Source organism: Trematomus bernacchii, unplaced genomic scaffold (genome assembly GCF_902827165.1).
Source record: "Trematomus bernacchii unplaced genomic scaffold, fTreBer1.1, whole genome shotgun sequence".
Lineage (NCBI taxonomy): Eukaryota > Metazoa > Chordata > Actinopteri > Perciformes > Nototheniidae > Trematomus > Trematomus bernacchii.
In genome coordinates, this window is record NW_022987714.1 from 19,471,322 (window position 1) to 19,486,434 (window position 15,113).

Below are 15,113 nucleotides of genomic sequence, written 5' to 3' on the forward strand. Positions count from 1 at the left end.
AATTCTGTTGTAGGCCTCATCCTCAGCTTATATGTACACTTTATTATTGTTGAAGGTATGGACTTGTGTACTGTTAGTTTGTATGTTTCAACCATGGCAAGCATCTCAACTCAAGGAAAAACATGTTGCTGTGTGAACATTCAGAGTATCGGGGCAGTGTTACCATGGCTCCGTCGTCCCGGGCCCTGCGTATGTTCTGTCGTCCGTCCAGCCAGTACACCAGGCGGTCCAGAGGGTCGTAGCTGACCGCCCGGACGTTCCTCAGCACGTGGATGGGCAGGATGATGTCCGGACTCTGCTCTCCCAACACCATCCTGCTGATGCTGGCCTTCTGACTGAAGAGCAGGAAACTGGAGGGGGCTGCAGACAGAGGGGCAGAGAGGATGTGTGAGAGATGGAGAAGAGAACACAGTGTTTTTTATTATGGCAGTTTGCCATATGCATCTTGTGAAATACAAACACGCTGGTTCAAAACACGGAAGACAAAGTCTAAACACACACAAACACACATCATCCCATCAGAACTGCTAAAACTGCTCTGAGGGTCCCAAGAGCTAAGGAAGAGTATTCTGTGTGTATGTTTTATACATGTTTGTGGCTTGGTGTGTGTGTGAGACTGAGATCGGGAAAGCTGAAAGTCTGCAAATCTTCTGCTTCAGACTGAAAAAACACTTGTTTCAGCTGCTTCTTGGCAAAAAATAAATACATATATAAAATGTTCACTTGTATATTTTACACTTAGAAAGGTTTGGCTCAGTTGAAGCCAACGCAGAAGCACTAACAATAATTTGACTTATTTAAAGCTAATGTACTTAAAATTGCTTGTTTAAAATGGTATCTGGTCACTTTGGATAAAAGCATAAACTAAATCAAATGTAATGCAATGTGTGTGTAGACCTTTGCATAGTGTTCACCAGCTGTTTGGCAAGAGGCAACTGAGGTTATTTACTTAACCTAGTATTTTATTTCTGTTGCAAACTCTCTGCAATTATTTGAATCACAGCTTTAGTTTGAGAACAGCAGTTCTGTATTTTACTGACCATTTCAACTGACACTTGGAGTAGACTTATAAAAGGAGGGGATGTTTCTTTCCCGTATTTACAGACAGAAAACATGCTTGAGTTTCTCTCTCGGCTTTACTTACAGCTGCAGTTCCGTCCGTCGGGGTTCAGAGTGTAGTGGGAGGCGCAGCGGCACTGGGCCCCAGCGGGCGTGGCCAGGCAGAGATGGGCACAGTTACCGTTGTTATGGGAACACTCGTTGGTGCCCTCCTGACGGGAGGAGTGGAACACCAGGATGTCCAGCATCAGCTCCAGCTGGCCCTGAGGACAGTGAGGGAACAACCGTGAATGCCAAAAATATAGTGGTGGGAAGTAACAAGGTACATTTACTCAAGTACCATACTTAAGTACTATTTAGACATAATTGTACCTTATTTGAGTATTTCAATTTTATGTTCTATAATTTGACTCCACTACATTTTGGAAGCAAATATTATACTTTTTAGTCCATTACATTTTTTAACACTGAAACTACTAATTACAGAACTGTACTACTAATATATAAATACTACCTAAAATGGGCTCCTCATTGACAAATGACTATATCAAAAAGATCTTCCATGTGTTTGTTAGTGATAAAAAACAGGATAATATAATATTCTATGATAATATAATACTTGTAATGAAATATTTTAGGATATTATTAGAAAGTACTTTTTTCAGCAAAAACATTCCCCTCATATAAAATGAACAACCCAACTGTTCAAGTGTGTCCCCCAGATTTTAAATAAAGGTTTTGAAAGAGCACGTAATCAGCAAATAACCGTAAAAGACATATTTAAGCTAATACCTGCAGCACCACAGTGCGGTTGAGTCCACTGCGTTTGTCTGCCCGCTCGATACTGCGCAGGTTAAAATCGGTCCAGTAGATAAAGTCCCGGTACTGGGTGAGGCCGAAGGGGTGAGGCAGGTCGTCCACGATGATCTCCCTCTGAAGCCCTGCACAACATACCACAACATGATTACACCAGCTCTTCAATATCAAAACATCAAGCAACGGCCAATGGCATTTAAAAACAGTCATTAAAAGCAAAGATAATCAAATAAACATTAAAAGAAAAAATACATGAATAAAAGTTACAGTGCAGTTTAAGATATGATCCTTTGCTCTTTACACTCATTTCTTGCCCTATTCTTCGTTTTTCTCCTTTCCGATCGGGTCCCCGACTCCTATTTTTAACACTTCGATAGGGTCCCCGACTCCTATGTATTTGTATCACTTCTTAGGGTCCCGGACACCTAAACCATGTGCACAATTGTTAAAAGCAGCGGCAAAAAGAAAAGTCTTCAGCCTGGATTTAAAAGTAGTAAGAGTTGCAGCGGACCGTCAGGTTTCTGGGAGTTTGTTCCAGATACAATTCCATATTCGGGTGCCCATCTGGTGTCAATTTCGGGACAGTGTGACAGGTTCTTAAAGCTTAGCGATTATGAAAGGAGAATTCTGGAAGTTAGGGAGGCAGTATCAGGAAGTTCTCAGCTCAACAGAAGTTGAAGGTCATACTGTTGGTGCACATAGAGTGTAACTAACAACATTGCAACAAATCTTCTTAATAAGAACATTTCTTTGTGTCAATTGTTTTTAGTGACAAGCTGACACAAAAATAAAGTATCTAGCAGAGTGAGGTCATGAGGCAGAGGTGTGTGTGTGTGTGTGTGTGTGTGTGTGTGGGTGTGTGTGTGTGTGTGTGTCCACACCTTGCATGTTGGTGCTTTCGATCATGCATGTGTCGAGGTCGGTCCAGTACAGTCGATGGTCCACATAGTCGATGGTGAGTCCGTTGGCCCGGCCCACTTTGTCCACCAGAGTTGTGATGGTGCTGCCGTCCATGTAGGCTCTGGCTATCCGAGGCCGACCCCCCCACTCCGTCCAGTACATGAAGCTGCAGAGACAAAACAACACTGGTTCAGCCTGGGACACACGCACAAGCTATCCAATCATCCAAGTTACTGTGGTTCTTCTTTCCAATACTGGGTTGTTCATGCTCAGCTCTTTGCACATGTCTGCACAGCCCTCCACTTTAAAATATAATACACTGTACTCTGTCATATACTGTCATATATTCATTATCCTAAGTGTTTTTGTTTATTTTGTATATTTAAATTAGGTGTATATACTTGTCTATAGTCTTTTTTAATGCTAAATAGTTTCTTAAAAATACTTTCTTTTTATTATTGCTATATTCTTGACCTACTCTCACAACTTTTTACACCATAATACACCAAAGCAAATTGTATGTGTAAACATACCTGGCAATAAACTTGATTTTGATTCTGATTTGTATCCGTTACAATATTTATTGGATCATCTAAAGCAGAAGTTGAACCGGTTTCCACTTTGTATCTTTTGTTTGGTTAAGTTCTGTGTAAGAACACATCTTTGTTGTCTTTATTAATGAGTGAGCATGGTATGTGGTCATAAAATGACATCGGACGCCTCCAGGCACGAGTGTTGACAGCTCTGTGCCGTGACATCATTAAGATACCACCGGTGAATTTAACACGCTGGCACAGGACTTACCGCACACACACACACACACACACACACACACACACACACACACACACACACACACACACACACACACACACACACACACACACACACACACACACACACACACACACACACACACACACACACACACACACACACACACACACACACACACCACACACACACACACACACACACACACACACACACACACACACACACACACACACACACACACACACACACACACACACACACACACACAAAGAGTGTCTTGGGGTGTTTTGGCCAGGGATGAACAGAGATCAACAAACAGCTATAAGAGCATCCTCCCTCTCTCAGCTGGAGGTGAAGGGGGAGGGAGGGAGGGACACTGGCTGGTGTACCTACGTACCAACAGTGTGACATGGCTCCACTCTCACTCCCTCACACAGAGTGAGGAGACACGCTACATGAAGTCATTGGGCACCGTAGCCTTGAAAGACCCGGACCTCCAGCATCGAACAGGTGTCTCGCAGTGACTCACCTCCACACACTGAATACACTCGCATGTGATGGAAGTAAACATTCATGCGTGGATGTCCAGTAGGTTAGACTGCTTTAATGCTTTTTTTGCCTGACTTGCAACAAAGTTAGTTGAGAAACTACAGCTAATTCAGCCAGGCTTAACAAAAACAAGAAAAAGAGAGCGCATTTCTCCCGTATGAGCTACACTGCACTGGCCTCCTGCTTCTTGTAGAATTCATCTCAAATCATTCTATCTGTATACAAAGCTCTTAATTGGTGTGGCACCTTCTTCTCTCACTAATTCTCTTTTCGACTGATTCTATAAGTCCCTGAAAAAAGAATTGGGGAATCGGCTCCCAAACTTTGTAACGCCATACCAGGAAATATGAGAGTGCTACCTTAGTGGACATTTTTAAACGACAGCTTTGAATTAGCAATAGTTTCCTTTTTTTAGTCTTTATTTTAATTGTTTCTTTATTATTCTTAGATAACTATCTTTTTTATTTAGATTATTTTGTATTTCTTTTTTGGTAATCTGTTGTTAGGTTTCAAATGACTTTATCTCAATAATTCTGTTGCCCATGTACCCTTATTGTAATGATGTATTTATGTAGACATGCTGCATGTGTGCTCATATGCTTTTATTAATATTGAAAAGAAAAAAGATATAAGGTACGCTAAGTGCTCAGGCTGTAGAATGTCCATGAAATCCCACTCATATGTGGAGCAGCTTTTACACATGATGGTTGTGTTCCTACCCGTTGGCTGGGTCCAGGGCGAGGGAGCGAGGGTTGTCCAGCGAGCGCGGGTTGTCCAGGTCCTTACAGACCAGAACCTGCCGATACTGTCCGTCCAGCCGGGCCACCTCGATGCGGTTAGTGCCAGTGTCAGCCCAGTAGATGTTACGACCCATCCAGTCAACCGCCATGCCTTCTGGGTAATCCAGCCCAAACTCTATGACATGTTCGACAGAGCTGCCATTCATGTACGCTCTGCTGATAGTCTGAGAGGAAGAGAACGGAGTACGTGATTAATTAACAAAGTTCAAAATAATCAACTGTTTAATTGAAGAATGGAATGTAAACAACAAACATAACATGTGTTCTGACTATAATACTTAACAAATACATTATACAACGCTATTCATTTTGAATACAATCTCGTAAATCAAACAGTATTTGTGTTAAACCTAAACTTGAGCACGTTTCTCCCGCTCACCTTGGCCTGTATGTCCGTCCAGTAGATTCTCCTCTCAGAGACGTCAAAGTCCAGAGCAGAGGCCTCTTTCACTCCCGTCAGAGGGATGGCCACATCGTTGCTGTTAGTACCCAAAGAGATACTCCTGATGTTGTCCCTGAACAAAAATACATTTGGCAATTTGAATGCCAAAGACCTCACCTAAACGACAGAGGCGTGCTAAGAATTCCAAACTAAATGAAGGAATTAAAGACACAAAAACAAAAGTGTAGCTTCAATATTCTTCAACATGTACCCATGAGGAGTAAGGCATGCTGTTAGTAGAGCTGCTTCACACAGGCACAATAATACAAATTGTATCTTAATTGCAATATGGACTAAACACAATTAGTTATATTTTCAAAATCGTGCCGCCCTAACAGTCAGGTGCATAAAACACAAGTCTAGACATGTATTGGTGCATGTCAAATTAAAGCTGATACCCAGTGGGTGTAAATGGATACTGGATTACTAAAGAAGGGGTGTTTTGGTTTGGACACACGATGTGCATTAGAGGAACAACAGAAAAACACATGTGCCTGTGTAGACAAGTTGTAATAATCACAACTGCTGGCACAGAACAAGACAAGTATGAGTGGAAAGCACCAGACCAGGGCCGGTGTCAGTGTGAGATAATACAAATAAGAAGAGATTGAGAGGGAGATGCCAATGGTAGTCAAACTATGTTGTTCGGGTGTTGTCCCCACCCTTGACGTTGTTATTTGATTTTGAATAGGGATGCTCCAGTTACACATTTCTCAGCCAATGTTTTTCTGTTTATTTGTTTCCAAAGGATTCCACTTTTTTAACAGGAAAACAAATACAAAATATAAACTGCCTTTCAGCCCTTCATCACACTAACCTTAAATGAGCACACATTTCCCCAAACTTTTTGTGGGAAATGACTTACTCAATTAGATAGCCTATATTAAAAATATGGAATGTTTTTGTATGCGTTTATAAGGGCATGGAGTATAAATATAAACAGACTGTGGGCTCACTTTTTATGTCAACACACACAAAGTGGATGAGAGATTTTGTTTCCCTGCAGTCAATGCAGATGCCCCTTTTACCCATTAGGCATTGTGCTTAAACAGTCAAATATTAACAAATACATTTTACAAAGGTAGATTTGGTTTGTCTGCCTCGAATAGACAAACGTTTTGGCAAAGACTGCTGCACTCTGCTGCTAATCTACAGACTGAAACAGCAGCGCCACTTCATAAAATCTTTGAAATTACAAAAAAAACATTCTCAGGGAAATGATCAGAAATGGGCACAACCCTCTGAAAGTTGGATTTTATTTAACACTCCAGAAAAACCTTGCTATAAGGTTATAGCGAGATCGCCTCAAAGAGAGGATGGAGGAGATGTGTTGTGAATGACTTCAACTGGGAATGCTTTAAAAAGTCAGATGGCCCAGAAAAACAGATTAACATCGGCCGCTCACAATGGCGCATGACAATTTAAAAATAGGGCTAACATCGGCCAATGTTTGGCTGATGCATTGGTGAATCCCTAGTTTTCACACATATTTTGTTATGTATATGGACAACTTGAATGGCTCATTTAGCAGGAACAGTAGAACAGCAAGCTGATCTGTTCAGCTCCACTGCAGGCTGACAGGTAGGCGTACCTGTTGGTGAAGAGCAGGAAGGCCTCCGGCACCACGCAGGTCTGCAGGTCCGACAGCAGCTCCATCCCCATGGGACAGGCACAGTTGACCGCCTGCCGACACCAGAAACACAGGTGGCTGCACCCGCCGTTATCCTCCGCACAGCCATTCGTACCTGCATTTAAGAAGGGAACGTTTTAACAACTATTTCATTCCGTTTCTACTCTTATTTTCAGTCTGAAACCTGTCCTCCTTACCATACGTCTCTGTCACTTTTGTGGCCTTCAGGCCCATTAAGTCTGGCAGCTGATCGATGATGATCTCCCGCACAGCCGTGACTTTGTGCACCCTCTCGATGCTGCGCCTCTGCCAGTCAGTCCAGTAGATGTAGTCGCCCAGCAGAGTAAAACCGAAGATGTGAGGCAGCTTGTCCTCCAGCAGAATATGTCTGTTACTGCCGTCCACATTGATCACCTGAGAAGGAACAGAAAGAGAAAACCTTAGGAGACTTTTCTCAAGGATAGAGTTCATATTTATACTCATTCTTACACCCTTACATTCTTAAAGACAGCTATGAAAGAATATGATTTGATTTGAACAATTGTAAGGAAAAAAACAGGTCCTCTAATGTCCCAAAGACTGTGGTGACAACTTTACTGAATTGTCCTTGAGCAATAAACCCAATCTACCAGCTCAATGGTTGCTATTCTGTGGCTGACCCTGACCTTTGACCTCTGGGGAGGGGACCTTTCCATCCAGCGAGTAATAAAGTGCACATATGATACAGAGACTGTGAAAGAGAAGTGCAGGAGGAAACAGGATGGAGAGAAATATTGACTGATGAGGCAGAAATCAGAAAACAGGAATATCCACAGGAAGGTATGTGTCCGAATGTGACCAAAAGAAACAGGACAAAATAATGGAAACACGAGCTGAGGAGTGATTTTCAGCAGAAAGGGGAATTCCACTTATTTTACCAATAACATATTTCTTTCTCTGCCAAGAAAGGCTTACTGTGAAAACCAGCTAAAAGTTCATCTTCACAGGTGTGTCGACCGAGAGGGACTTTTAGGACCGAGAGAGCTCAGATTGACGAGTAGCATTTAGAAAAATGTTTCAAGGGGACACTAAAAAGTGAAGCAAACATACATTCCCATTTTTATTCTGTACATCCTACATTCCTTTCCTAGTCTCCTTCCAGAAGGAGAAAAGGAAAGGACACCAGGAGAGAAAATTGTACTCTACCCCAGAGTCCTGCACGGGTCTGATTTTCAAGACCCGCTCCCGCGACGTGCAATACCGAACCCGCCCCGCTACCCGCTGTATTCTCCGAGCTTCGCCTCAGTCATTTCGAATGTGGCGCGCTCAGCAGCAGATTGATGCGGTGCAGATGTTATGATTATACGCGGTCCCGAGGGGGAGAGGTCTGAGGATTTAAACATTAAATGAAATTATTATTATTTTAATATATTTATTATGCAACACCCGCGACCCGACCCGCATCTTCTTTGTTTTACCCAGAACCGAACCTGGAACAAAATGTTTGAAAAAATACCACCCGCGAATCACTTTTTTTGCGGTACCCGACCCGATGCAAGACTCTGCTCTGCCCTCGCATGAATACGTTAATTCAATAATATTATAGCCTTTTTAATTTGTTTAGCCTACTACTATACTTATATATGATTCAGTATACAGTATACTTTCAGTTATACTTTCAGCACAATAGAAGCTGATTGCACTGGCAAACATCCTGTCCCTATTGAAGCAGTTGAATTGAAAACTTGACTTAGATCCAATGAAATATGATTGATGAATGCTGTTGGAACAGTGCCACACAAGGTGCTCACACAGCTGAAGGGCAGAACGTTGGTCCACAAATGAAAGAACTACAACCTATGAATACAAATGTAATTGTAGGGTCCTGCCATGGTTTGTACTTTATTGCTGCTGTGTGTCACACCTCTCTTAACCTTTGGCTGGTGAAAAACTTTCCAGAATTACCAGAACATCAAGAGAACAATTTCCCTAGTTTACAAGACATTTTTTGTACACACTGCAAGTCAGCAAAATGCAAGGACATTGCTCCTTTCAACCGAACTTTTCATGTTCCTGATGAGTAGGTACTTTATATCAAAACTTCCTTAGAGTTATATAAAAGTATATATAAATATAGTCAGCTCTTTAACAATCAATAACACTTCTTTATGGCTGTCATTAGCAGGACAGGAGGAGGACAGACAGCCTCGGCATGTCTCCAGGTGTCATTTATTAAAGAAACTCTATCAACTGATCTCAGATCAGAACGCAGAAGGAAACCAGGACAGAACAAAAGCTGCTACATAAAAGTCCCATAATAAAAGTAATTTACAATATGTTGTAAAATTGCCATTACCATTGTCAGTAACAGATGAGTGTGTGTGTTTGTGTGTGTGCATGTGTATATTGGTCACAAGGCATCTATTACTAGACCGCTGAAAACTGATACTGGCACTTCTGCCAACAAACCCCCCGCTGTGTGAGTGAGTGTGTGTGTGTGTGTGTGTGTGTATGTGTGTGTGTGTGTGTGTGTGTGTGTGTGTGTGTGTGTGTGTGTGGTTGTGAGTGTGCATGTTTCTACGAGCCGAAAGTGAGAGCTGCAATTGACAAGGCTGCAATTAGAACTTGTGTCCAGCCCTCCTCCTCACCGCCTGTGCTATTACTGGACTGGCGTCGACTGAAATAGACACAGGCTTTTATTTTAGACACACTACAGTCATCTGCAACCCCTGTGAGGGTGTGTGTGTGTGAGAGTGTGTGTGTGTGTGTGTGTGTGTGCGTCTGCCACACGCTGACTGACATTCTTCAGCGTGCCATTCCAGAGATTTCGAAATGGGAGGAATTCTGCTGGACGTTTTGAGACAGTACAAATAGATATATTAATACGGTATGCTTAGTGCGGTGCGGTGTATATCAGGGAAAATGATGCCAGAATTTGGATGATAACAGGCTTTTTTTAAGTGAAAACACAAGGAAAGAAAGAGTGATTCTTACACGTGGTGAAATCCCAGGTACATGCAGTATGAGGGTATAAGGCCATGTTTGGACTGAGCAAAGGGCTGATTTTGCTGCAATGCAAGGCAGCATCATCCAATCAAATGCGGGCAGTCAAAAGAAGGCGAGGTATATATTCAGATTTTAAAACATTTAGAAACGGGACATTTAAAAAGGAAGGAAGGAAGGAAGGAAGGAAGGAAGGAAGGAAGGACAAAAGTAAGGTTCATATTTGTAATTAATTGTACTTTTCTTTTGAGAAGTATGACTGATCAGATAATGTCACCATGTTAGACTGTGTCATTGTCATTATGCATCACCACATTATGCCTGTGGGGCACACTGAACTTGTTAGTTGTTTCATTTCAGTTTCTATGATTTCTATCATCTACCACCTTTTGTTTGTATACATTTTTATTTGTTTAACTCTAAAATGGTGCAACTGTCACCAAACCTTATTTCCTCAGGATAAAAGTACTCTGACTCTGGTAATGATAACAAACCCGTGGCTAGTATAAAATCAGAGTCCTTCTTTTACACTCTTCCATTCTGTTTACTACCTACAATATACTTTGACTGAATGTTTTCTGTTTTGATCTTCATTCACATTTTTATTGTTTTATTGTACGGCTGTTTCTTAGCATAGCATCAGACTACTACAGAGAGCATTTTAGCCTTCAGACACTCCCATGTTCTTCCACAGAAAACAAAAGTCATGACTGTAAAGAAGGATTAGTTGATAAGAGCTGGACAATGATTTACACTGACTTCATAAAGCATTTACTCAAACAAACCACACATTTTGATTTATTTGTTCCTTTCATAGCTCCCTTTGGTTGCTATGAACCCGTAGATAATGCCTAGAATAAAAAATGCGGCATTAGAACGAGTGTTGTGTCTGTGATGAGGGGCAGTGTATCCAGCTATCTGTTTAGTGAATACTCATTTGAATATCCATTCAGGGGGTGGGGGTGAGCAAACAGAAAAAATAGACCATTCACTTTGATGGGCCTCTGATCCAAGGGAGGTTCGTGACCCCTCGACAAAAAACCTATTCATTTATCACTGTGACACAATTAGACATGGCCATCCCAGTGAAAAGATGGCAGGGACTCCCTCTCTGTTCCCTCTCCTCCTCTCCTGCCTGCTCTTTTTCTGCTCTGGCTTTTTCAGGAAGAGTTATGCTCTGGGATTTTTTTCATTTTGGGTGTGAGAACATCTCATTTGTTGATGGACACTGGGGGACAGAGGACAAAAAGGCCGAAAGAGAGCAAACAGAAAAGTAACAAAGGTCTGATCGGACACGCAGGGAGAAGTCAGCGCGGCGCAGGACAGTTCACATACGCTCCGCTCTGATGGACATGATGAAACACACAGGCTGAATGGAATCCTGCCCAAAACAGGACGCTTGCACAGTTTTTCACCCACAACCCAAAGCCCCACACACCCAGGGTTCAGATCTCTGACTGCTTATTGTGTGATGTAAAACTCCAAGCTGTTTCATTGACTGTTACTTTCATTGAGGAGTAATAAACGACATCATTTCAAGTTTTGGGAGGCTGTTAGTGCACCGATGAAGAGCTCCAACAAAAAACGGTTTTCTCTGTTAATAGGGCTACATCATTAATCCAAAAAAAATATTTGGTAAAAGCTAAATATATCCAAATATTTGAACACAGTATTCTACATATATGATAACAAATAAATAAATAAATACTTGATTGGTACAGTTCCTGTTAAAACAAATATTTTATTCCCTCTGAATGTTTTATTCCCTCTGATTTTGTGAGTCATTTCGCAGTTGAAATAACATTCAAAATAATCGCAATACGTTTTTTATTCAAGAGAACTTTGCTATAATTTTAATTAAAATGTGGGTGGTCCTTAAAAATTGAACGTTGGAAAGTCTAAGCTCCAACCCCCAGAATTCATTCTATTAGTCAAGAAAAGTCTCCTGGTGAATGTTGTCCTCAATCTGACAACATGTACCCCTCCCTTCTCAACCTTGAAGTTTAGCCTCAGTTGCAGCACCGTGGCTGCCCAGCAGGAGCAGGAGCACTAAGTCGGACTATGTATTTGAGGTAGAAAGACATTTTGCTTAAGATTTTTGTTATAGTTTAATACATTTAACTGTCTATTACATGTCACTTGTTAGACGCTTTTATCCAAAGCGACTTACATACTCAATACTGTGGACAATCCCCACAGGAGCAATTTGGGGTGAAGTGTCTTGCCCAGGGACACAACGACATGCTGACTGCAGTGGGGTTTGAACCTGTGACCCCTGATCCGAGCAGCAACGCACTACTCCACTGCGCCACAGCCTCCCTCCCCAATGTCTAATGAGGTAACCATTTATAAAACTCCATTGCAATGATTTGTCTTATGTTGTTGTTATTCATTATTCACTGTTTTGTCTTGTCTGCACTTGTGAGAAATTATTTACACTGTCGCACTTTAAAAAAAAATTATAGAATCGGAGGGATGTCATTTTCTTATTGTGCTTACTTTTTTGTATATGTATATTTCTTTTAAATATTTATCTTGTTTTTTATTTCATAACTAGTTTCTTAAACAGCTTTTGAAAATGGTTCTATATTCGCTCTTTTTTTTTGTAGAACTTAACTTCTTTTATCATGTTCATGTATGCACCATTTTAAACCAAAGCAAATTCCTGGTATGTATAAACTTAATTGGAAATAAACATGATTCTGATCAAACAGATGTTCATTAACATTTTGATGAATAATAAAATGCATTTTTTGTAGTTAAATGTTCCTTAAGCAAAGAAAAACATTCAACTTCTCAAATGGTAACATATCTATGACCTAACCCTTATCTTAAAGGGTGCTGGTCTGTGGATGAAAAACACACACATCATGACACACACCCATAAACAAACGGCGCTGATATCCGTTTCCTACATAAGCAAACAGAGGAGGTGAAGACACCCTGGGAGTGTTTACTTATGTGTGTGGGTGTTTCATAATGGAGGCATTTCTCAGGAATGTGCAACCTGAGAGCAGCCAATGTGTGACAGATGATACACGCCAGCCATCCAAGAAAAAGACGGCTTGATAATAACAGCAGCCACCGCGGAGTCCCTGTGGCTTTTGACCGGGGCGGAAATGCACCTTTTATCTACAAGTCATCTTTAAAAGCTAACATTTGATTTCTACGATGATTTTATTCAAACGAATCTCCTGTCCAACATATAATCCGATATAGTTTGTGATGCTAGTGCTACTTTTAAACAGAACCTTTCCTGTTCCTGGTTTCAAGATGATCAATCATCTTTATTGAGTTTTTAAATGACATGATTTACATGTACAGTCACTTTTATGTGACTTTTATTATTATTATTTCACTGTGTATTGATCCTGATCCAATTCTGCAGTCTTCTTTTTCCAAAGAAAACCAGTATTATGTCAACCTGATGGCCCATAAATCAGTTAATCAGTGTTCAAAATCTGTGACACTCCACACCCTGAGGACCACACCCTGAGGACCACACACACACACACACACACACACACACACACACACACACACACACACACACACACACACACACACACACACACACACACACACACACACACACACACACACACACACACACACACCACACACACACACACACACACACACACACACACACACACACACACACACACACACACACACACACACACACACACACACACACACACACACACACACACACACACACACACACACACACACACTGCCAGGTGCAGTGATGTCATCTGTCTTCACTTGACAACATTTAATAGCTGTTGGTAGGTTTAGCTGAAATATTTTGCGTATTTTCTATTTATTATATCTATTCAACAACCAATGTTGGTTAGAATAACAATTAGTTTTTTTGATAAGTCACGAACAGGAAGTTAAAAGGCCAGTTGTTTAAATGAAAAACCTTTCTCAGACAAATTCCAACACTTGTATGATTGACCTGTCTGCTGAAGTAATGCCTTTTCATCCAGACAATGTTTTGTGTTTCTTTTTTCATAGTTGGGTTGAAGTACATTTATGAAGAAAGAAGACAAAGTTACATTTTTAAAACCACATATTTGACACATTTGCTTACATGTTGTAAAAGCTTGGTATGGTTTTCGTCAATGCTGTTGGCTTGGCATGTGCAGTATGAGAAACATAAAGAGCTTTTTGAACATTAAAGCATGGAGACATGTCCCAGTAGAGGCACAATAAAAATATGGACCTGAACATCAGCATAATAGGGCCCCTTTAATGTCAAAATGTTTCTCAATGAGATGCTAAATGTAGCCATCTTAAAGGTGAGGTAGGTCATTTTGGAGAAACCAGCTCGAGTGCGCTAGAATTTGAAAATACACAACCGGAAAAAATCTGCAACTTCCTTATAGAGCCCCTCCTCCAACACACACGAACGCGCACATGACCAATGAGGGCAAGAGATAAGTTTGTGCACAGATGGAAGGCTGACAGGCAGGTAGGCCATCCAGTTATTTTAGCCGTGCTTTTTACAGTACTACGGCTTCCACAGATGACATTTTGTTATGGATTTTTTGTCAAAGCCCTTAAGATATTCATTGCTATCGGGATGTTAAGAGCATTCCATGGAATATAACAAAAAGTGTATCTCGAGCCGGTTCTCAAACTTACCTACCCCACCTTTAAGTAATCACAATATCTTGAAAAAAATGAGGAAACAGATTTGACTGTCTGGAAGAATTTCATGTTTAAAGACAATGGTGAAAGTAACAAGCACAGATAAGACTATCAGTATGTTATCAGTTTTACCCTGCTGACACCTCTCAGTTAGACAGCAGCATATAACCATCAAATACAATGATTCAGGAAGAAAACCCAACTACAATAACATTATATACACATAAAGTGTACAGCTAGTTCACATCTAGAGAGGTGTGGCTCATGTGCGCTAGTTCGGAGACCCTACTCAAAAGGATTTTAACCTCTGATCTATGGCTGTTTATTATTGATCAAATGTAATATATTGCTTAGCTCTACTCCACTGCTGCTCTGTTGTAAATCTGCAGTATGCAAGCTTATCTATATAAATACCACATATACATTTAAAATCAAGGTGGAAATGTACACAGAGTTTTAAAGATTTCATAATTTTTCAGTCACACAAAATGTAAGT

The 15,113-nt window shown here is 40.9% G+C and overlaps 1 protein-coding gene across 1 annotated transcript in view; it reads right to left on the reverse strand.

Annotated features, from left to right (window-relative positions):
- Positions 1–15,113, reverse strand: part of lrp5 (low density lipoprotein receptor-related protein 5) — a 68,379-nt gene that overhangs the window by 15,204 nt on the left and 38,062 nt on the right. The window contains 8 exon segments of the mRNA XM_034141423.1: positions 164–360; positions 1,145–1,322; positions 1,852–2,000; positions 2,757–2,941; positions 4,821–5,065; positions 5,281–5,416; positions 6,935–7,088; positions 7,171–7,387. Coding sequence (XP_033997314.1) covers positions 164–360; positions 1,145–1,322; positions 1,852–2,000; positions 2,757–2,941; positions 4,821–5,065; positions 5,281–5,416; positions 6,935–7,088; positions 7,171–7,387 — 1,461 coding nt within the window.